Source organism: Odontesthes bonariensis, chromosome 24, assembly GCF_027942865.1.
Source record: "Odontesthes bonariensis isolate fOdoBon6 chromosome 24, fOdoBon6.hap1, whole genome shotgun sequence".
NCBI lineage: Eukaryota > Metazoa > Chordata > Actinopteri > Atheriniformes > Atherinopsidae > Odontesthes > Odontesthes bonariensis.
In genome coordinates, this window is record NC_134529.1 from 16173828 (window position 1) to 16199214 (window position 25387).

The 25387-nt window shown below is 42.4% G+C and overlaps 1 protein-coding gene across 1 annotated transcript; it reads right to left on the bottom strand.

Annotated features, from left to right (window-relative positions):
* Positions 1-1175: 1175 nt before the first annotated feature.
* ppp1r14c (protein phosphatase 1, regulatory (inhibitor) subunit 14C) lies at positions 1176-24257 on the bottom strand. Its single transcript, XM_075459429.1, has 4 exons — positions 23922-24257; positions 6743-6826; positions 6171-6203; positions 1176-3722 (listed from the first exon to the last, which is right to left on the bottom strand). Exons 1-4 carry the CDS (start codon positions 24153-24155, stop codon positions 3648-3650), a joined length of 426 nt encoding a protein of 141 aa, XP_075315544.1. The 5' UTR covers positions 24156-24257; the 3' UTR covers positions 1176-3647.
* Between the last annotated feature and the right edge of the window lie 1130 nt (positions 24258-25387).

The following is a 25387-nucleotide window of genomic DNA, read 5'->3' on the forward strand; positions in this document are numbered from 1 at the left end:
CAGGGAATTTAAAGGCACACGCAGCCCCGTTTCAACGCACGCTTGTGTTGGCACCGCTTTGCCCTGACATTACTTCCAACACGCAGCAGAGAGGGTGTGTGTGTACAATTCTGTTTCCTGCAGTGAAATCCACAGGGCTGTTTGGGAATGTGTGTCGGTGAAACAGAAGATTGTCGTTATCAAGTTCTCTGCTGGAATAAAATCTGTCACAGTTTAATGAAATGTGTCTGTGTCTGTCTCCTCTGCAAACTGGGCTATTTTCTTCCACGCGACTTCTCTTTAAAAGGGAAGCTATATAAGCGTTGAAGAGTCTGTTCACTCACAGGTCCAAGATAATGTAATATTAGGTTTCAGTGATTATTCTTTTAGTCTCTTTTGGTTTTCTGAAAAACAGCCCTAAATCCATCTCTGAGATCAATGGCCATTTTCTACCTAGCAACAGGGTACAGTAGACTAGCCCATATGGGGCTAGACTAGCGGCAGAGAAAGGCAACTCATGCGCACACTGAGCAATAATGTCTACCCTGATGAGCTCTTTACAGAATCAGACAGCATACAGGGGTGTCCCACTAAACTACTGCCACACTATTCTGTAGAGTAGACTCTGAGAGGGAACAGACTGGCTACCACAAGGCACTAATATGCTCCCTGTCCTGAAACAGCCGTGTGAAAATACACCCAATTCCCACAAGTATCCATCTGAATAATGGCTTATATTCACACAGATACATACATTATATGTATAGATACGCTTATTATGAAAACGTATAGTCCCTCATGTCTTGTATTGTAATTTGACATTTAATTTGGTCCAAATGCAGTCATTTTAGCTGAAAATCACTATAGTTCTGCCACCATGTTCCACAGATGAAAGCAAGTTCTTATATTAGAAAATGGTGTTTGCCATCCTCCAAACATAATAATGCCTCTCATTTAAACCAAGAAGTTGTATTTTTGTTTCATATCCACTAAATATTTGTTCTAACAGCTCTCTCACTTTTCCTCGCTATCTTTAGAAAACCGGTACTGATACCAGGATGCAAATGTTCTCGTCTGACCTCGAAAATTCTTCTTCTTTTTTTTTTTAAAGGAAAAAACACAAATAATAAGCACAAAAGCAATAATCAGTAAGCTGCGTGAAAATTGCATGAAAAATAACACAGAATGGACACCCCTTTGAACAGTACAGAGTCATTCTGCATTTTTATTATCAGCAAAAAACAAACCACACACCACATTACATTTCAGAAACAAGAATGCTCGTTGTGGATGTACGGAAAGAAAACTTGAGCTGAAAAACTCAATAGTCCTAATAATAATGATAATAGTAATAATAATAATAATAATAATAAAGGTATAAAAAAGGAAAGTGTTTTATTTTGTGAAATAAAACTTTCAGGCCAAGTGTTCCCCTCAACATGCTACTTTAAAAATTCATGCAAACTTAAAGCTTTCTAGTTATGGTCACTTTCAAAATGCTCTCCACATGAAATCCTATTAATTATAAAATATCAGCCTCTTGCCCCTGAACTCTTTCTTAGGACGAAATCTCGCATAGAATCCTGAATGCACGTCAGTTTTCAATAATGGCTTCCTCTTTAACTTTTCCCTCCAGCTCAGAGCTAACAGACGAGTGATTTTTTTATGCAGTGCATTGCTGCACATTTAACTGCTTTCCTCTTTGAGATGACGCCTATCCGGATCAGGCCTGACTGAGAAAAAGACATACAAAGAGGACGCCGTTTTGGACGGCTTCTTACACATACATTTCTCTATCATCAGTTGACATTGAAAACGCTTTTTTATACAACCAAAAACTCTGGGAAGAACATCAAAAACAGCACCATTTAAAAGTGTTCCTGGATTCTCTCCAACGTGACTCTCACGTTGTTTTAAATGAAAAAGTTCTACAAAGTCGTACGTCGCCCAAATCAAAAGAAAAGTCTTTTTTTTGCTTGATTATAAGGTTAGAATATACTCTTTATAAGTGTTTTTTTTTTTTTTTCTTTTCTTTGTTGTTAGCATGCAGGACGGGTGTTATGTTCAAATCAGACGTTGCCCTGCTTTTGACTTTGGCAGCTCAGGGCTTGTCACATTGCAGGTTCAGGTCTTCCCCCGTTGCGGTTGGTTCACGAGTGTCTGCTCGGAAATTAAACTGGGCCAAACCCCATAACAGAGGCGTGATTGTACCAGAGCTTACAGGCTTTTCAGTTTGTTGGTGCAGATGTTATTAACAACAATAAATGACTAAATCCACCCGTTTAAACCTAGGATCATGCAGTTACGACATGTTTTCCTGCACCCTGGAAAGGTTTTAAACATCTTAAAATCCGGGACCCACTCAAAGATTTATTTCACAAATTCAACAGTCTCTTTTGAAACGCTGATTTCACGCTTATGCCTCATGTCATATGACATTTAGGATTTAATACTCCCAGTTTTGGCACACCTTCAGACACAAGACTTAACAAGTAGAAGTCAAAGTATCAAGTCGGCCTTAGGCTAAGACTCAATCACATTTGCCCTTAAGCTGTCAATAGTTAAGGTTTAGTGCTGAGGAAAAAGTGAACTGTTCCTGAATGTCCTTAAAGGCAACTTTAACCACTATCAGAGAGACCCATTGGCAGTTAAGTCAACCAGCTGAGAAACAACTACAATGTTTGGGCTTTGTGCTGAAACCTAAATGACCAACTGATATGACCTCTGACGAAGGAGCACGATGAACACCACATAACATGATCAGTGAAAGGCTACTAATCATACAGGTTTTTGGAGTCTCGTTCAGAGAACTGCAACACCCATCATGCCTTGCTGAGGTGAAAAATACTCCAGAACAATGAGTTACAAGAAACAATCTTGACAGTATTCTCGCCTGGTTTGCGAAAATGCCCCCCACTCATCTTCCGGGTTTACACATCCCAAACAGACGGAATCGATGTATTTATGCTATGTGCTTCTGAATGAACTCAAAACAACACTACAGAGCTCCCTCACATTTGCAAGCACTGATGCAGTAAGGGTAAGGAGGTTGACAAAAACAAAAAAAACTGCTGAAAACCACATTTGATTCACATGAAAGTTAAATGGCAACATACAGTACTTTTTTTCTTTTCTTTAAAAGACTAAACATCAGAACACCTCAGTAAAAAAAAAAAAACAACAAAAAAAACAACAAAATCATGAAGCACTGTGTTTATATAGTGCTACAGCTATTGTCACACCTACGGCGACTTTTCTTCACCACTGCTCTCTAGATTTGTCTGTGTCTTAGTCTGTATGGCTGTTTTCTTGCAGGGTTTGTTTTAAAAGTTGGGAGATGGCTCTGAAATGTGGAATTAGGTGGTAATGTTCATGATAAAGCACAGCTGCGGACCTGGCACATTCCAGGGCATAACATTTTCTTGTGTCTGTTTAACTTATTTACCTCTCAACAGTCAAATAATTTATACATCTTGTTTTTCTGTGTGAATGTGGGATGAATGGTTAGTGCTAATTCATGGATTTCATGGTGCATGTTTGCAGGTTGCAGAGTAATTGCTAATGTTTTGATTAATTATTCTGTGTGATGACAGTCCATGTTGAGTGAGTATAGTAGGTGGAGCTGAGATGACGTTGTTTATGGTTGATTGATGGTTGACGTTAAGCCATTATAGGCCCTTCTTGGTTGGAGCACTGAGTTTTCTCATTCCCCTTATTCTGCCCAGCAACTCGCGGACAAAGATCTGCAGGAAGAGGAGGAAAACAATTAGATTAGTACACTCGCGCTGCACAGTTAAACATGCAAAACAAATTCAAGAGACTTATTAAAGTACTCAAACCTTATTAAATGTTTCCCATAAAAAGAACGTAATGATTTGATACTACAACCTTTGTACAGTTTTATTTGATTTTTCATCTCAACGTAAGTCATTCCTTGTTTTGAAGCTGGTACGTGATTGACAGGACAGTACATTTTACAATAAGGTCACTTTGTGTGTGTGTTTTAAGTCATTTTTAAAAGAATAATTCAAGAAAATAAAATGCTTTCCTTTAGATAAATAGGTGATAAGTAAGTTGCCATATGTGCAACCAGCATCCAATAAAGTTAGCTTGGCAAAGTGACAACAAGCAAAACCATAAATAAACAGCAGATGTCTCCGTCCAAAATAGGCTAAATTAATCTAGCTACTTTGAAGTCAAAGTATATATATGTACATATACTGTACGATTGACATGTTATTATGACAAGAAACACAAGACTTGGCTAGCCATTTGCCCTGTTTTCGATCTTTCGAATCTTTCGATCGGCTCTTACGACAGCTCGTCAAAATAAGTGAATACAGAGCTAAGGAACTTGTTTTTCATGTTCTCATTAGAAGAGGCAAATAGTAGATTATGAGGCAAAGAAAGAAAGGCTGGAAATCAAAAAGTTTCCTCATCTTAGAGTAAAAGAGGACATGGTGTAAATATCCATGATATTGTGACAGAGTGGAAAAGTATAAACCACCTCAATCACTACACCGGGCGTGGCACTGCCTATGACCTAATTAAGGCGGTAGCATGGTTGCCGCGTCTGTACGGCGGTGGTGGACCGTGACGTCAAAATGACGTTTCAGGCCTGGCGCTTCCCTTGAAAAGACGGCGCAGCGCGTTGTCGTGCACCAGTCGATTTTTGTAACTTGGCGGCGCCGAGCACAACGAACCGGATGGACCGATGTGAGACCAGGCTCAGTGAGGAGGTGCGTTTGTACAGGCAGCTGTACGGAACTGCAGTGAAACAGCACAGGGAGCACGTAAACTCCCCAAACTGGTGCACAGAGATGGGCAGAACTTTGGGGAAAGAGGGAGAGTTCTGTAAGAATGTGTGGAAGAAGCTACGGGACAGATACGTGAAGGCAAAGAAGAGGGCAGAGACTCTGTTGATGCCGGGGGCTTCAAACCTTCACCTCTTTTAACTGAATTAAAAAATTAAAATGATCCGAAAACTGCAGCAGTATCATTAATTACAGTATTCTTGCTCTTGACAGCGGCATTGTTTTCTTCTCCACTTTGTGGTTGTAGAGTAGAGGTAACCTTCACGTAGCAGCGCCACCTCTGTGACGGAGAAAATTGCAACTACTGGCGCGCAACGACTTGCGCCACTATATAGGGTCCTATGGCGTGCACGAACTCGTGACGTCATCAACACCGCTCGCGCGAGCAGACGCGGCAACCATGCTAGAGCCTTTACAGTTGCCTCTCCCTGCTCTGTTTCTCTGCTCCCTCCTTTTTCCCCTTTTACCAATAACTGTTTTTCAACAACCACATATATTTTTAATATGCCCCCAACAGCCTCTTTCGGTAATAACCTCTCCTTTCTACTTCAATCCTTTAATCTCCTGTCATTATCTTTGTGCAACTTTTTCTAAGAGAGCTGGTATTCTTTCTCTCGTCCTCCCTCCTTCATTTCCTTCCTATGTCAGATTCGCCTCATCTCTCCAATGCCTCTGTCTTTCACTGTTTATCCTCAGCCGATGATGTCTTGATGGGACGGCATGTAAAATGGCATCTGTGCAACTTCATACTCATGGGATCACAGCGTGTGTGTGTGTGTGTGTGTGTGTGTGTGTGGTTGCAAGTGTTTAGATGTGACAAAAGCAGCTGTCAACCTGGCTGGACACTGCTGTACCTTTTGGATACCGGTGACCTTGTAGTGATTGTCTCAGGCCAATACACACACGTACACACACGTTCACACTTGACAGATGGGGAGTTGAAACAGGGAACGATCGGCATGTGTAGATGTGATGTGATTGGTTGGTAACGCCTTTAATTACCAAAATAGCTTAACCCCACCTCATCAACACCTAGACTCCTACCTCCTCTATGCACACACACCCATTCACACACACCCACGAATACTAAACATAAGTGCTTCTAAAAGGAAACAGTTCGTCTGTGTGTGTGAGATTGTTGTTTTGCTGATGATGTTCAACAACATGCATGTGTGTGTTGTGAGTAGCCTCTGGCCTTTTCAGCCTTTCTTGGATTTAGGCCAGGTTTGACAGTGGAATGAGAAAATGAAATGCATGCTAATAATCAAATAGCGTATGTGGGCATCAATAACATCTATCTGCTAATTAGCTGCTAGGTCACTGGGGTTTAGCTTTTTATTGCATGTTGATATAATGGTCACAATAAAATAAACTCACCTCTGTTGGTTTGTAGCAGTCTATTAATGATTCCTGTGGAAAGGTGGAAAAACAGAGACAGTTGTTCAGGAATTAGACGTGTCACAGCTCCTGGACTTGCCTGACAGCACAATGGTAAAACTACACTTTCCTAGTTTGTTTTGTGGGTGGTTGCTTTTCACACATGGCTTGCTTTTTAAGTAATATGTGAAAACATGAGATACCGTATTCATTCTTGGTGTTTTAGTGAGTTCAGTTGCATTTAAAATTAGAGCTGGAAAAACTTTAGAAATACCAGATGTCATGGTTCAAAGATTTTAAATGTGCAAAGCTGCTGCTTTTGCTTTAAGCCGTTTGGTTCATTAAGAAGTTTAAACTGTTGATTACATAAAGAAAGAATTTTTATGGTCTAGTTTTGAGCTCTGGGAGAAATTTGTGAATTCTTACGTTTGTCTTTTAGAATAATGTGATCCGCTGCCATCAATTACCTGACAGCCAAACAATCAGTCCAGCGTTAAGTATTCCTGATATAATATAATACCAACCCAGCCTGATGAAGACTTGTACACATACAGACACACACGGGAATATACCTGCAGTTTGCTGGCTCTTTCATCGTCACTGTTGACCTCCAACAAGTCATCAATGTCTATCTCTACCTCTGGCATCTCTTCTTCCTGGAACACAAAGAAACTCTTTGTTAGAGAAAAAATGAGGCCAAGTCAAGAAGACGAGGGCAAACACGATGGGAAAAACTGGAAATTAAAATGGAAAACTAAACTAAATATATTTTAGTTGAAAATGGGCTCACACAACACTGTTTCTGTGCCTCTGCAGTCTAAACAACCTGATCATACTGTGCATTTGACTGCTGGGAGCAGACATCCCATGGAAATGTCATTGTGCTGGGGGTTGGACTATTTAGTGGCATAGTGGTTAGAGGCTGTGTTCAGCTCAAAACCACTTCAAAGGTCCTATGTTTCAATGCTTCATTTTCCTTCACCACAAGGCTTGTGCAGAGGAAACATGCAGGGAGGATCAACCTTTCCCTCCCAGCTACCGCATGACGTACCTTCCAAATTTTCCCTTCTGGGAAGCATGAAGCAGAAAAAGCAGTCTCTCGTATAAAAGGGGCCTTGCTTAAAAAAATCTGTAATCAATGCTTTCATTTGATTTGAATTTATCAACATTAACCTACCATTTTAATGCTGATTGTTCTCCATGGTAGAGTCAAATCACCCAAAGCAAGGGCGTCTGTCAAGAATCTCCAGAAAAAATTAAGTCTTTCAGCCACGTTTCTGTTCCAAGTGTGCAGTAAGGTTCCAGCAGGGAACCACGTCAAAGCTCCATAAAGGAAAACCTTTGACATTTTGACAACCCCAAAAATATTGAAACGTGCCTCACCTGCTTTGTTAGCTATCTGTTGCTTTTTGCTCTTTGTTCTTATTGTTTGTTTAAAGCACGGTGGGTTTCACCGACCCCTCTCCACCGAACAAGAATAGCATGTGGGGAAAAGAGTCAATGTGCACAGCAATAAGCTCACAGTATGATTTGCTCTTTGATAGTTTATTGCGTAGTCTTCCTAAAGGTCTACAGAACCTTACATGAAGCAATGCAAGAAAACAAATGACAACAAACGACAACAGCTCCACAGCTCCCAGGCCCAGACTATGCGATCAAACCTCTGACTGACACAGCCGACTGGTTTCTGCTGACCATCATTCACTGACATTAACCATACAATTGCTTGATCTCAGAGGACTTGTGTGTGTCTTAGCCAGGAGCACAGAGTGGTATTCAGACGCAGGAAAAAAAAGCAATGATTTTAGCTTTCTGCATTAAAGCTCAGCCACTGTGTTCAGTTTTGCGTGGGTGGGTGGGTGGATGTGCACAGAATGGAAGTGGCTCTCAATTATACCAAATAACAATACAAAATGTGCAGTACATCATGTGCTCTGTTTGATGGAACTATAGATGGCTATAGGTGTTGAACTGTAAAAATGTTACTCGAGCTTTTGTGTTATTATCTTATAACTCAGGCAGACACATGTGCACGCAAGTCTGGCAGAACTTCATCATTATTCCTGAGCCGTCAAAAGGCATTTACACAACCAGCATTTTAAGCATTGAAGTCTTTCTACAAACGAACGTCCCCTCACGCCTCCTCCTCTGAAACTGCTATCTGTCTTAGTCTGTCTTAATGCAAGTGTGGCCTTTTGAAATCTACCCCTCATTTGAGGAAACTGAAAAAAAAGGGAGCAAAACGAGGGAACGTGGCAGAGCACATCAAAGCCTGTCGTTTGTTAGGACACGAGTGTGTGCACGGAGGAAACCACAGAGCTGAGGTTATATGCAAATGCAGAGTTTCAGAAGGGAGATTAGCTATATTGAACTGAGAAGAGGAGAGATAAAGGGATGAAGAGGAAGAGGGCGAGAAAAGGGGAGAGTTGCGTTAACGGTGCTGTATGTAAGACTGTGAGGCAATTTCCATGTATTAAAAGCTTTTTTGTCACTGATGTGTGGTTGGATTGTAATGTAACTTACAGAATTAAGTTTTCTGCTTGTGTTTTAGTTGACTAAAATGTCCAACTTCAATACATTTTTCTGAGAAAACTGTTAAAATATTAGAAAGTATACCTAATGACATCTTCTAAAGGGGACAAAGTTGGAGGGAAAACTTGGTTCAGCACTGGCAGGGCTATAGGTTTGGTGAGGTCCATTAGTTTAGAGGATCAAAACCAAAGCTGGAGAATAAAAAACAGCAGGCCTCCTCACAAACAGCGCGAGGGAAACTACGCCTCCACACTGCCCCTTAGTTTACGCATCAGTTGCGCTTAATTCCATGATTGTGTTATTTGATCAATAGAGACACAGCTAATAGATGAGATCGTCAAACAAGGTTGTTTGACAAAAAGGAATCTATAGCTCTATCAAAACTATCTAAAGGGCATCAATGTGATGAATAACCAGGGTTTCTGAGAGAAAATAGTCTTTTGTAGAAGTTGCCTTTAGGCGAAAAGATGAGCCGAAAACTTCTCACATTAAGACTTTGTGAGTCGCGTTTATTAACTGTGCCCCAGAAAGTCTATGGTGGACCGACCGAACTTGCACTTGGCTGGATTGATGATGAGCCCGTGCTCGGTAAGTCGCTCGAACAGAGTGCGAAGGTGATGAACTGGCCACGAGGATGTCGTCAAGGTACACAAACAGGAAAGGCAGATCCCGTAACACAGAGTCCTTGAGCCGCTGGAACGTTTGAGCAGCATTTTTGAGCCCAAATGGTGTGCGCAGGAACTCAAACAAACCAAACGGTGTGATTACAGCTGTTTTTGGGATGTCGCGAGGGTGTACGGGCACTTGATGGTATCCTCTGATCACGTCCACCTTCGAAAAAATGGCTCCATGGACTCGAACTCTGTCTTGGCTACGGCAAGCTTGTTCGGCTCGAGGCGTCGAGCACGGGCGTACACAGGCGGGCCAGTGGTGTCGATGTGGCGCTCTACACCGTGCTTGGCTGTAGAAGAGGAGAAGGTGGGCTGGGTGAGTGCTGGAAACTCGGCGAGCAGTCGTTGGACACTGTCCGTGACAGAGAGCATGCTGGAGAGGTGTACTGCGCCAGAGTCGCTGAGCGCGCAGGCATAAGAACAGAAAGTGACAGCGTCGATCAAGCGCTGATTTTTAACGTCCACTAACAGTCCAAATGCACACAAAAAATCTGATTCTAAGAGGGGAACAGCGACTTTGGCAGTCACAAAGTCCCAGCCTCAGCATTGGCCGCCAAAACACAGTTCAACATGCCTTGTGCCGTATGTACGGATAGGGCTTCCATTGGCGGCTTCCATGGGGGGGCCGTGGGTGTCAGCCACCATGTCCACCTGTGAAGCAGGAAGTAGACTCCGCTGTGCCCCTGTGTCGCAGAGGAATCGCCGGCTGGAGATGGAGTCGTGGATGAAGAGCAGCCCGCCGGCATGGCCGACACTCACGGCCACTAGTGAGCGCCGGCCTTGGCGTTTCCCGCTCTACTGAAGCTGCATGGAGAGCGGCATCGTTTGGCCTTGGGGCCAAACCTGGCATGGTAGTAGCACACACCTGAAGACTGCTGCCGACGCGGGGCTGCTACTGCGATGAGCATGTGATCATCGGATATTTCTGATACAGCAACAGCACCAGCAGGGAGAAGGGCAGCTGCGCAGGGCTGTTGACTAGCCAGGAAACACTTGTCAGCCTCAGCAGCCAGTTCTCTACAATCAGCGCTGGCAGTGTTGGCCAAAGCAGCTCTCACATGAGCAGGCAGTTGGCGCAGGAAAAGGTGGAGGAAAAGGAAATCTGGCTTGTTGTCACCGAGCAGATCGAGCATTCGGTCCATTAGCTCTGAGGGCTTGCTGTCACCGAGCCCTTGAAGAGAGAAAAGCCTGCTAGCCCTCTCTGTGTCAGACAGTTCGAATGTTTTCAGTAAGTATTCTTTCAGAGTTTCATACTTTCTCGTCAGAGGAGGACGTTTAACACTAGAACCACCACGGAGGGGTCAATTGACCTTTTTACCTAAAAGACTCACAAGAGGGTCATTTGACCCTTTGGACCCCCTGCGGACACTCCTTTTGTTGTGGAAATGTGGGTTGAGTGCTGTATCTCTGCATCTTCGTTCCTTGGAGAGGAGCTTCTTTCACCACAAAATTCTTGAGGGAAATGAAGCAGTAGTCCACATGCACTGGTATTTATCCATCTAACAATTGCGATAGATAACCAATTGGGATAGATCAGCAAGGTACATTCATTTGAAAATTGTACTAAATGTAAGCTGATTGTGTTAACTGTAGGATACTTGTACATAGCCATTTGCAAGGATGTACTAAATGATTGAGACATGTACAAAAGCATTTGAAATTTGATGAAAGCAATGATAAATGCCATTCTGTTGTGAGGAACTGCAAATTAGTTTTGGGATTTGTCCATGTTTTGAGAATGACATCTCAGTTTCAAGAAATGAGCCAAACCAATGGAGAAAAACTGTAACACACTGTCCGCCAAACTGTGCTATCTGCTGATATCTTCATGCAAGTTGCTATTTACCTGTGGTGATTTTGGAGGCTGACAGCCCTTGGGAAGAAGCTGTCTGTCCCTGTTTGTCTTGGCTGTTACCACTGTAAGGTGTGACCCCCTCACCCCTCACCCCACACACGTCCCCTAACAGCCTCATTACCATAACAAAATGAGTGATTAGTGTATTCGGTAAAAGCCGCCGGGTCAAATGACCCCTCTCTGGTACTTCTAGGTAGGCAGAAAAATCCTGGTAGTTCTAGTGTTAAGAAGGCTCACTACTCTCGATGCCGTAGAACTTCCGAGGGCAGATACCACATAGTAGTATTTCGTTTCGTTGGCCGTTATCTGACGCAAGGCAAACTGTGCCTCAGTCTGAGCGAACCAGGCAGAAGAAGACGATTCCCAGAATTTGGGGAGCTTGAGAGACACAGCGTTTGCGGTCATGGCGATCTGGATACATCCAGTAAACAAACGTCGGGGTCACCAGTGTGGAAGTTGCCTTTAGGCGAAAAGATGAGCCGAAAACTTCTCACATTAAGACTTTGTGAGTCGCGTTTATTAACTGACAAAACTATATGCTCGCGCATCAACAGAACAGCCGTTATCGTGAAACGTCACCGGATCTCTTAAAGAGACCGCAACTATTAAATGCATCATAACATTCAAGACAATGAACCGCACAACATTAAAGACGATGAACCAACAACATAACAGATAACAGAACACATATAAGAAAGTGAATTATGCCGTCAGTGTTGAGAGCACTACACTATACTCATATTGGAAAAAAATCCCCTGCTGCTGAAACTATACTTGATAAATGAAATAGTCAAATTTATTTATAAAGCACAGTTAAAAAAAATTGCCCGTTGTCCAAAGTTGTGTACACTGAAAAGCAGTAAGACGTCACAAAAATTGTCATAAAAGATAAAAAAATTTCAATCGATAAAAAAATAAATGAAGTAGGAAGAAATAAAATCAAAAGATTTCAACTATCATAAGGTAGTAAAAGCCAAGAAATATATAAATATATGTAGGTTATGTATGTAAATGATATGTAAATATTCTTAGTTTCATAAATGTCTCCAGCTGAGTTTGAGCGAGTTTCATGCCCTTGGGTCAGATGAAACTCATTAAAGATCCCAACCGGTATGCCGAGAAAGAATCGTCAAAGGCTGCTCCTTCTTAAAAGGTCAAATTGTTTACACCTGACAACAGCTACCTGCAAATCTGAAATGTTAGCTGAGTACTGATTCGTGGCCCTCTGTCAACAATGCCAAAAACAGGAGATGAGATGTGTAAACAAAGACATGTCCACATCCTGCTTGCAGACTTTGGTCTGCACATTTAACCTAATAATAAGGATGAATAAGTGAATTAGAACGAGTAATGGAGTAAGGTGGAGGCCAGTCAGTCTCGGGAATGTGACTTACTGTCTTACTTACTTGGGGGTTTGAGGGCAAAGGACAAGGACAGACTGTCTGTCTGTCTGCCTGTTGTGGTAATCACTCACTTTAACTGCTGTAAGTGTGTGTGTGTCCATGTGTGACCCTGACCGCGGCACTTTTCAGCAGGCAGTCCGTCACCCTTCATCAGTGTGATTGGTGATGACTACAAGCATGGCCTGTGTGTGTGAAGCATGACTGCAGGCAATCGCCAGCTACGCTGACACATATACACACACACACACACACACACACACACACATGAGTTTTAGCCACCATCAATCTTCAGCAGAGAGACCCTTACGCTTTGTCTCTCTATTGGCAATTACCCCAGTGTGTTAAATTTACTGCATGTCAGACTCACTTCTCTCAAGAAAATCATTTTCCATGTCATCAGAAGTTGAAGTTGGTATATTGGCAGCACGACACCAGAGAAGGACAGACAGTCACAACACAGATACATAAATGTTAGGAAAAGGGGAGGGGAAAATGTGTCCGTGTTTTTTCCTTAAGCATAGAGGCAGCATTTGTTGCCGATGACGACTCATTCTTTTTTTTTTTTTTTAATTTGCATATGCAGAAAAGAGATGTAACGATGAAAGACTTAGTGTGCATCTCCTGTTGAGAGGATAGTGTTTGCAGAGGGGATAACAAGGAGCAGTGTCTGTTGCGATGAAGGCAACTTTGTGAAGACTGTGCAGCTAGTAAGTAAACGAGAGGCTGAGAGAAACACAGAGAGCAGGGCTGCTTGTCTGTGTTTGCTGTGTGGAGACAGTGGAGAGTGCATGTGTGTCAGACTTGTTTTCATCGACAGCTCAGCAGCCGGCAGCGTTTTCCGTCTGGTTCATCTGCGATGAGGTGAATCAAAGCTAATGTAAGCAGCCCGACCCAGTGACTCAACACAAACTCTATTCAGACTCCATTCAAATACTCTCCATGAACAAAGAGTGGAGAAATCACTCCACTTGGCCGAGTATTTCACAATGATTCCTATTCGCAGCTCTCTTAAATGAACTCGAACTACCGGTTTTATAGGGTAGCTGCTAACGCCTCCTCAATAAGTGATTACCAAGCTGTAAATGCTGTTGCTTGAAATAACACCACAGTCAAATGTTGTTTCACATCAGAAATGGCACATTTTTGAGGGGAGATACAAGACAAACTATAACAACTAACAAGTCAAGAGTGGCAATGGTCTTTCAGCAGCCTTTCTTCGGTTCATCAGTGAAAAAGAAAGAAAAACACAACTTTCCATGACAAGATATCTGCATCCAAGCAAAAACTGGGCTAACAGTCAACCCGGTGCTGTATTCATTCACCCCACTTTAATGTTGACATCACATGTGACTTTAATGTTATCAAAGCAAAAAGGGATAAGAAAATAATAGAAGAAAGGCAAAGATTTGAAGGACACCAACTGCCATCAAAAAAACACATTAGAAAACCTTCATGAAAACTCATGCAAACGTAACCTCATGTTAAACATATTCAGCTTTACAGACCTGTCATCATGTGTGGCTCCTCTGCCTGGTGAAAAACTTCCACTTGGCCCTTTGGCACCCAGCTCTCACTGTGATGTTGAACACATGAGATCTGAGTGCTCAGACCCAATTTGGAGGATGAACCCTTAACTCAGTAATGATTGTTTTGTTTTTTTGTGTGTGTGTGTGTGAGAGAGAGAGAGAGAGAGAGAGAGAGTTCAGAATAAATTCAATGTTTGTTTGGTTGATCAATTTTCCTCCTCCAAGCAGAACGCTGGCTTTGAATACAAATCAGAAAAGATATTTCTTTTTGGGGGCTGATTGAAACTTGCAGTAATTCAGAATGTAGAGAATTTTAATAGTATAGAGATGCTGCATTGTTCAGGCTGTATTGTAAACAAGGAACTGCTATTAAAGACTAGAGAACAGAGGAAAAGGACAATACAAAGCAAAATAAAAGTTGAGGAATGTTTTTTTTCATCTTAATCACAAACGTGGATGTTTCTGTATCGGTGCAGCTATAGAATATAATCCAGAGTTTGCTGCCCACATGAAATTATGATATACAGTCATTAATTAGTCATTTTTTCGGCCTCAGCAGAACAATAAAGTTATGTTCATCGGCCTTAAAACTCCAAAGACAAGGGTTGCACACCAACTCAGAGAGAGGGAAGAGAATCACCAAATCTGTGGCAACTTTCGTAGCTTAAGATCTATAATTCCTCAGGAGAAATTTTATCTAGTCCTTTAGATGCGTCACATCACTAACGGGTGAATTGTAATCAAATCATGTGGCCAGCAAAGAATCCCAGCTCTCACGGTGGATGTATTTTACATGCAGAGAGGAGAGTATCAGAGAGGAAAAGCAAAACAAAGAAAGCAGTAATTAGGATACAAAAGAGGAAAAAATAAAGATACAGTGAGACATTGAGTGCACAGATAAGTGGGTCATTGTGATGATGATGCAGAAGTAAAGGAAGAGGAGGATTGTGCAACACTGTAAAAAACCTCACAGCACAGCTTTCTTCCTCTTCTCTTGCTGCCACACTGTGTCACATCAAAGTGATGGGAGGCTCAAGATGGGATGAATTCATCCTGAGAGACAAAGTTAATGGGGAGTAGAAGAAGTGGAACTACAGCAAGGCAAATAATACACCAGTGGAGTGAGGATGGAATTGGAAATTGACACAGAAGGATCAAGTGGAGCAGGAGGACAAAGGCAAAAGTGAGTGCAGGAGAGAAGACAACTTAATGGTTGCATAATGAAGGAGAAAATCTTGACAGGGCTTCCGTTAAGGTTTATGTGTCTTACAAAGAAAAAAACTGTAGCAAATTAAGGACCCTTTCCCCTCCCTCCCCCGCCTTCCTGCACCTCCCTGCTGCCCTCCAGCAATGCAGTTTGCTGAAACCATGCAGCACAGATGATGTGACTTCACAGGATAAAGTTAGCTGCTGCAGCAAAAGCTCTTTCCCACGCTGATTCAGCTGTACTCCAGAGGACACATTGTATCAAAGAGGAGAACTGGTAGGAAAAAAGAGGGTTGGAGGGTGGAATTAATCCACAAAGGAAAGTTTTAGTTAAAAATAACAGTGATTAGCGTCACAATGAATCTCCAAAATTCATGCATGTATAACGTTTTTATCATTTATCCCTCATGGTGGTCGCTCCGTTGTCACAAAAGTGTTGCAGACACTTTGGTGTAACTTTCCTCCAACAGTATCCTCATCTTGCTCTCACTTTCTTTCAAATGGACCTCTATGCAGATCACAATCACTGGATGATCCATACTGGTAGGGTTCAGGCTAAAATCTTTGGGGCCAATTCACAGTGGTTTGAACCAATCACAGGCAAAAGATACTGTAAACAATCCCCTGATGCAAAGAAGGAAAACAGGGGGCTTTTTACGATTAAAAAATATATTCTTCCGACTGGTCACAGCAACAGTTTGATTAACCACCTGGCTTTGCTAAAGTCCACCTTTGATGTAATTGGTTGACGTTTGCCTGGGATAAACAGATGGTTCATCAACTCACCAGCCAAGTATTTTTTGAGAGAGCCTTTAAAAAAAAAAAAAAAAAGAAGTAGTATCACGTAACTGACAGTGAGTATATGGCACTACCTCAGTTTAAGTTCCAAATGGGCTGAAACAATATCAAACAGTGACGTAAAGACACTTAAAACAACTGACTGGACAGAGGTTTGACATACAAATGGCATATCGTATTTAATACGTGGCAGCAATGGCTAAAGACCATTCAGTGCTTTTTAATCTTTCGTAAGTGTCACCTAAAATATATTCTTAACAAACTAACCTTAGTGGGTAGACTTTGAGCAAACGGAGTGATTTTTCATCTTTGTTATATTCTTCCTTCTATTATGTGTTTCTGAATTGAAGTTTGTTTCCTCACTGTGGCGAACAACCACACACCACAAACAGAGTATAGCATTCTTTCAGTCAATTTGTCAAGGAGGTTGCAGGTGCCTCTGCTATGACACTGGGTAAATTACTGTCCCGTGTGGGGGAAAAACTGTGTTTGTAGCTGGCTTTTTGCCCCTAAACTGGAGCACACCAATGTAATTCTCATGTTTATGTTGTTTCTCTACTCTTTGCTTTGCTTTGCCTGTGCCTGCTACAGTTAGTGAGCCATTTTACAGTTAACTGCCGCAAGGAGCCGAACATAATCAATCCCATCTCTTACAGTTTCTGAGTGATAGCTCTGCTTAATACCCTCCTTCAGAGATCTATACTCTCAAGCTGATTGTGTTACATTCAGATGAAAACTCTTCCATATTACATAGGTGGTATCCATTACAGCTAAAACATCTACAAACAGCCACAAATATTACATCACCAAACTCAACATTCGCCCTGACCTCAGAGGCAGCTCCGTGGACATTTCACACATACAGTCAGTTTATCGGTAAGGGTCTTTTAGGTGCTCTATTTCTTTAGTTACCACATCTTAGAGCTCTGTGTAAACAGCTGGCATCAGCAGCCTCCACAGTTCACACTGCAGCAACTGCTGCCAACACATTGGCATGCTAATGCTATACAAATTTAGAATTCCTCAAATCACCTGATCCCCCTTCGGATGAAATCCTGATTTAAAGCCATTACCGTGGATCGTCAGCCATAAAAATACCAGCATCTGTTTTCCAGCGTTATTTCACAGTTTTGTGATTCAGGAACTGAGTGTTTATTTTACTGTATTTACCAGCCAGACAGTTCCTCCCTGAGGCTAATTTATTGACAGCTGGGACCTGTTCAGAGCTTTGCAAAGAAAACGCTTCCAGGGAAACTGTGCTTAAAAACATCAATAACCACCAGGGTCAGAAGCAGCCAGCCAGTCAGGCGAGCATCATAGCTAGCTAGTCAGGGTGTTAATAGATTTATGGAAATCAAAAGGCAATTATAAAAAGCTATTCCTGTGGCACTTCCTTACTGATCGTATCCACCACTTTCAAATGAGAGCTATTTTGAACATGCAAAGATGGATGTGCAAGTGAACAACACACCCATCTGACTTTGAGAGTCAAAACCACCTCTTCGTCTTTCTGCCATCTCCTTCTCTTGGTCTTCCTCTTTCTGTGAGAGATGACAGTGTTTTGCATCTTCTCGAAGCTCCGACCGTGAAGAGTGAGTCAGTGTTTGTACACAGCCAGTTTATGAATTGTTTCAGCCTGCTGACAATGAAACCAGTGATTAACTGGATCGTCTTGGGAAGGGAGGAGATGTCATAGGAAGACAAGAAAGTCAGTGTGTGAGTGTGAAAAGTCAACATGTCTTCCTTTCATGCTCTGGTGGTTGCACACTTTGCAGCTGGTTCTCTGCATCTTCTGTCAGCTTTGAATACATTTCCAGCTCCATTTAAAACAAGTCTTGTCATTACTGAAAAATCCAAATGATTAAAGTAGGAAGCGTATCTTTGCCTTTATTCAATTTAATGTTCCTTGTTCCTTGTTCTGAGCACAATTTTTTCTTTTTCATTGCTTGTCAGACACACGTTGATTGGATTTTGGAGGTCACCAGTGTCAGGAGGTTGATGACAATATATCCGGCATGCATAATTCTTGAAAAGGCTGTAATCAAACTCATTTGGACACCTCGAAGGCATGCGTGTTAAAGGTCGCCTGCATACCTAGAATAGCTAATGTGCATCTATGTTGAAACTGTTGGGGGCCGAGTGCCGGAGAGAGAATCAGGGAGGAGCAGGTGGATGAGGGTAAAAAGCAGATGGGTGAAGTTAAGACAAGAGAAAGGAGGATGAGTGTAGATGATGACAGAAGGAGCGAAAATTTACAAAGAGCAGAGGAGCAATAAACAAACTGTAACCTTTGTTCTCGGTTTTGGTTTTGAAAAGGACTCTCTATCTGCTGCCAGTGTAATTATAACTGTCTCAGCAGCTGCTGGATATGCTGGCTGAGAGGTCCTCTTGTCAACACCTCTGATTTGTTTAGCAGCATATTGCACGTGTCTGCAGGTGCCATGTGAAATGCGTTGACATGTTCTCGGACACAGACACTAGGCTATCATCTATTTTTGTCTGTGCAATTCAAACGGCAGCTGAATAAATGTCTGCCTTTCCAAGTACAGATAAGCATGACAATGACCTTCCTCGTCGGATCCATAAACACATCAGGGTCACCCATTAAAACAAAATGACTGGCTTAATCTCCCAGTGGGTGGATCTGTCAGTCTGGATGTAATAATTGAATTCAATGGCAGTCGTTCTGCTAAAACAATAGATTCCCTCAATAAGAATCAATTGAATCTCACAATAACGATGGTTTGCTCTTGTTTTGATGTGTATCTAGTACAGGCAGTACTGTATATTCAGTAACTTGGATGGTAAAATAATACTGTTCCTTTGGTGTCAGTATGTCTGTTTACCCCAGTATGCTATTGAACGCTCCTAATAACTTGGCTTAAATTGCACTCTTCTGCTCCTATACGAGGCTCACATGATACACAGTTGTTCTTGTTTCCCAGCAAGAAACGCGTGGAAGGCAAGCAAGGGGAAAATGTTATTGACAATGTCACAGGAGATGCAAAGAGGGAGGGGTTAATGAGGGAGGCAGAGAAAGATGAAGATGTTAGTTTTTCAAAGTGGAGGTCACTGTTGATGCTAGAAGGAAAATTCAGCTGCAAAATTCAAATTCCTTTGCTTTCTACACATAGATACTACCCCAAGGCCTTCCTACACGAAACGGTAGGGAAATTAAAGAACCCATCTTATTATGGTGATGATTATCCGGAGAGAAAGAGAGCAGCAGACAGAAGCATTTCACATCCACAAGAAGATGCTTCCTGTCCGGGTTTCCTCCGCTCCATTTGGCCTGAATATGTACACTGACCTGTGAGTGTGTTCTCATGCTCATCAATTCATGGAAAGTGCCCCCGACCGTTAAATCTCTCATGTCTGCCAAAAAGCAATGCAATATCATTAAACCCCGAAAGGCCTGCGTGGCCTCATACAAACTCATAGACACAGAGGGCCCAGAGGCAGAGCACTGTATACCGTATCTGTCCTTGTACACACCAATACGCTTCATTGAGTAGGGCTTTATTTAAGCCGAGCCACAAAAAAAGTAGGGCATTACTTTGTTTCCCTTTTTCTGCATTATGCACCCCCAAAAGCATACACACGACATTTTATAGAGTATGCACGTCTACAAGGGATTTACTGCTGTCAAGTAAAGGCCTTAACTGAACTCTCTCAGACAAACTCATCAACCCGCTGACACGTTCTGCCTTTTAATCACCTAGACTTGACCTCAGCATTAATCTGCACTTCATTACAGTCTACCTAAGTCTCTCACAGCAGAAAAGGGAGCGTGGTTTTCATTAACGATGACCTCACATGTCAGTATTGCCACCCTGATACAGATTTCTTTCCACTTTTAATACTTTTTTCTTCATGAGCGTTAGATGAGAGTTTAAAAAACACTTCCATAGTTATCTGTTAAGCATCAGGACAGCCAGCGTTAGAGCCCTGATGTACAATAGTGCCAAAGTTCTCCAGGTAGACTGTTCCAAAAGAAAAAAAAAGAAAAAACTGAGTCGCACAATCTTTTGTTGTTTTGTTGGGTCAGTCTTGTTCACTGGTTCTTCACCGAGCATTAGAGGTGAGATTTTGCCAGTTGGTGTACACTCACATGAGCCTCTGTCGGGGGGGAAATGTGGATAAACCACATTATTCACTTAAACAGACTCCCACAAAGAGAGGGATAAGATTAGACTTATCTGACAGAATTTGTTGAGATTCCAGATCTGTTTGACAGGCTGCACCTTCGCTTTCACTTTTGGTTTTGGCTGTGTTTGGCCTGAGTTGCTGCAGCTTGACACACAGTAATTTCTTCTGGCCACATGTTACTCCTTGTGTCTACCATTGCTTTGCAGCTGCTCCTCTCATCTGCTCCAGAATTGTACGCATCCAGATTTGAACACCCAAATATAACAAGTTTGACATTATTCGGGAGGTTTCGACGTGTTTCAAAGCCAGACCAGAACTGTAGGAATGGATCAACATCTGTGCCCACCAAGGCTTCTACGGGATGTTTTCTTATGGTTGCTTTTAGTTCAAGATATTCGAGATAGTGATGGTCAACTGCTTCAGAGGAGGGCTTAAAAGCTGTGGCGCAAAAATCAAATGGAGTTGGTTACATTCAGTTCTAATGTACGGTCTATGCTTTGTACCAAAGCAACATAATCTGCCTTCCAGCAGCCCTAAAACCCATTAGCACATTTTATCTTGTTTATTCAATCTGTAGGAAATAAATGCATTCTTTTTACTACAGGAAATTGCTTCCTATAACCGCCAAAACTGTGATTTTTATGGATTAAACAAAACAAATATAATATGTTACTTACTTGAGGTCCAGGTAAGTGGGCTTTGTTACCTTTGGTCTTGACCAAGGAAGCCCCTCATTCCAACATAAACCAATTCATGGATAATTTGAACCCCTTCTAACTTATCTCTGATCAATATACTCTTTGTTTTTCTCTTAGCAAACACACGGAATTGGACACAAAAATCGCACCCCCTTTTTTAATATGAAAATCCAGCCAAATCCACTTTATTCTAAGTTAACGCTTTTTCCATTCCATCACTTTTCTGCATCAGCACTCAACAAGCCTCTTCACAATCTTCACACATGCCTCCGTGATGCTCTCTGCTTTAGTATCAGGTTTTCCTATGAAACTGATACAGAAGCTGACCTTTAAGCCAGACCACCATGGTCAAATCAGCAACCTCTCCTCCTCTGTCACACACACAAAGTACACCCCTGTGTGCATCTTGAGTTTCAGCATGGAGGTATTTACAGAAGTGTAGGGGGAGTGACTTCCTGTTTACAGTCATGTGAGCAAACGTTATGAGTAAAGAAATAAAAACCACCTGCTCAAACACCACCACCCTCTCCCTGTTCACCGGTGAGAAGGCAGATCAGCTGATGAAAGGAGGCTTTAACAATGCACTGAAATGACAATGTGTCAAAATAATCATATGCTGCTTTCATTACCTGCTTTCAGTGAAAGCCTGCCAGCCACTAGTCAGAAACAGTGTGCATATTCCAGCATCGAGCATGCAATCAGACTGGCAAGGGAGCTAGGGGATCATCATGTGATATTATCCCATTTGCAGTGCGAAAGACATAATATGAGTAGGTGTCATGCTGCTGTGGGGATATCTATATTGAAATCTGGACTGCAAAGGCACTGTACTTACATTTGAGTCAAGCAAAAAGAACAAAATATTCTGTCACGTCCACCAGAAATGGACCGTGGAACATCTTGTGTGTTTATAATCTTACTGTTCACGTTAGTGTTAAACGAATATAAAACCTCACAGGGAAAGACAAAAGCTAATTTTGCACGAACCAAGAGCAGTGCTGGGCCAGCGTGAAGAAGCATCATGCGCACCTGCTGATGATAGACTGACACGTAGCCAAGAGCTCAGTCAGCTTTGAAATGTTAAACTGGTCCACCCTCAGACAGGCTACAGCTCTTTTCAGCTTGAGTGAGATCCACAGCAGGACCATGAAAAGGGGAGGAGGGAGCGTGCAAAAAACAGATGAGGGAAATAAAAAAAAAATTTTTAAATAAACATGTGTTAGATGGCTCCAAAGAGATGAGCTTTTGGTACATTTTCAGCAGAGGTACAATAGAGGGTTGGAGCCACAGGAAATCACAAAGGATTTTCACAAAATGCAAAGTCTATTTGACTCCAGTGCATGTGAGAAATATTTGCATTGCAATGCTCTGTCAGCAGAGGGACAAACTATACACAGACGCTTTAATGCTGACATTCAGTGTACTGCTGTGATTTGTGCAGGAGTTTCCCTGCTGCACATTCAGTCTACTGGTCAGATATGAACAGTTAACTACATGCACACCTTCTTCTGCATAAAACACATCCCCATGTTTTGATTCATGTGCGCCAAACACTCTGACACTGAAGTGACAGACATACAGTATGGCCGCTGTGTGTGTGTGTGTGTGTGTGTGTGTGTGCGTGTGTGTATCCATGTGTTTGTGCAGACCCTCAGCTGTAAGAAGAGGGATCAGAGTCGGAGGAGCTAGGTGATTGGCTGGTGAGGGGAGTCACAGAATCAGCACATCCTTTAACCCACTGCCCTTCTTTCCTCTTCTCCAGCCCCCTCCCCCTACTTGGCTCTGCATAGCAGCATACTGTGTGTGGCAGTGGGCACAGACGCACATTCGCATTCACACTTACATAAACCACTGAACCGCTCAGTTTCTGGACCCCCACCCCCAATCTGTCTCTGCGCACAGATCCTCGCGCACGCAACCCCCCCTCCTCCCTCCCTCCCTCCCATCCATCTTTAAATGTTAAAGGATGGGATGTGCGGACGCGAAAGCGCACTATACTCGGGCTGCCAATAACGCGTGGCGACACATGCACCCATAAAAGTGGAACTGGTTCAACAGCTCAGACATCTGCCACAAAAATGTCTTAAGAATTAATTGCAACACACACCGGGTCTTTGCTCGAATAAAACGAGGAGCTGGGGTTTTGCTCACGAGGATTGGGATGGATAGGCTATTAACGTCAGGTACTGCACGTAAAAAAAAGTAATAAATAAATAAACTGAATGCAGTTTTTTGATCTAAATCAATGAAAAGGCGCAAAGGTTATTGTAATGGCTGCAAGCTTTCAAAAAAGACCAAGGCGACCGGTGCGTAAAATGAGCAACCGCGCGGTTTCTCTTGCCCTTATCACTTCCTTGAAACCAACCATGCCATCATTAGCACAAAGTAGGCCAATAGAGAAGTATTAACAGCAGGTCATGTATCAAAGTCAGGGAGACCAGACAGCTTGTCGCTCGGACCCCTAAAACTCATAATCCGGTATTAATGTAGCAGAGGACAAAGAGACACCAAGAATCACGGGGAAACGATGTCTTCGGTAGAGGATGCAAGGGTCCACTGTGAATACCTATGTGTTTTATCATGATGCTTTCGCAATGTGGCTTGAAACATGTAAACTAATTGATCAGTTGAGCTGCAGCTCCAACTGATTCAGATAATGCACCTGGAGAAACGCAGCAAGCCCAGAGTCGTAAAAAGGGCAGAATTTTTTGTGCAAATGCAATCTGGTCAATATTAAGTTTAAATCCCAAAAGATTAATACAAAAAAAAAACTAAAAAGAAACAAAGCCGTGTTTAAGCACAGCCGTTATTTCCCTGTTTTTTGTGTCTCGTTGTCTGCATCCCTCCTTGTGCTTTTGAAGGTATCGGTGCCAAGGGCGCACCGCTACCGTGGGGGACTTCTCCTTGACTCACCTCACAGTCATACAACTCGCTGAGCTGCTCAATGATCCACTCCTCCAGAACGAGTCTTTTCCGCAGCTCTTTCCTGTCGTACTTGACCGTCACTTTGCCCTGCTTCTTCTGGACCGGGTCGTCCCCGGTGATGGGGCCGGACCCCACGCAGCCCACACCGGGCGCAGCTTGGAAGAAGACGCGGCTGCCTGCGGTGGGCAGAGGGGCACTGGTCTCGGTGCTGGCGGCCGACATGGCGGGATGAGACGGTTTGTTATTAAATAAATTTGTGAATGAAGGGGAGGACTGCGGTGCCGAGTGGGACAGCGTGTTGCACGGCAGACAGGAGAATGTGAGGAGCTTTTAAACAGTTGCTATTTAAAGCGCAGCGCCGGAGACAACCGAGAAGGCGGAGCGAACACTGCAAGAAATGAAGCTCTTATCTCGAGTTCAAATTTGATTCAACTCCTACTTTAATAGAAGGGATAATCAGCTGATAAATGTAAAGATAGCGAGGAGTCGAGGTACTTTTGCAAGGAGCTTCACGATTTCAACGTGTTACTTGCGATGATATTCAAAAGCTTGTTTTGAAAAATGATATTGAACATCATTTGGACATTTTTTGCAGCATGCCAGCCAAATTCCCTCAATGGCGCTCATCTGTCCAACAGTGCGCAGTGGGGAGCAAGCAGATGCTGGAGTTATCAGAGCAGAGACACTTTTTAACTTCTGCCACCTTGTAATGAAATGCTTACCCTACTGGACTAATTTAACTTATTTATTCTTGTGTGGCACACGAATGTAAATACAGGTGTCAATACACACCTTATATTACCACTGACAGTATTGATACAACAAAATCAACGCTAAGATTGTGAATTCAAATCCCTCAGCCTGTTTTGGGAAAGTATTTCGCCACCTGCTGGTCTTACTGATGAAACCAAAGAACTGCTGATACAGTTTGTAAATGATGCGAATGAGAACTTCAGATTTCACATACATCATGGTTTTCTCTACATTTCTGGACGCAGAGGTGGATTGTACACAGTAAAAATGGTTTAACAAAGTACTACAGACCTCTTGTGGCTGTTTTTAGTATCGTGGAGACAGTTTCTCGTGCAGGGCACAAAGGTCACGCGCATCCAGCAGTTTTTCTTTTTTTTTTATTTATCCATGGTCTTTACATATTTTTCACAGATTCTACCAGACCCCTTGCATATTTTCACAATATTATGCTCCATGCTTAAAGACCAAAGTTCAACGCAATCTTTCCCTGAGGAAAAAAAGTAACTAAACAATGATTTTCAACAACTTTTCTTACGACAAATATTTTGTTATACCTTATCCTGACACCCTCACCTGCCATTTATTGGATTTGAGTGTGTAAAATGAAGGTTCGAACAAATCGCCTGTTCAAGTTTTTATTTGATTTTTTTTTAATCATCGAGAATAGGCTAATAAGGAAATACAAAAGAAAATCTTACGCA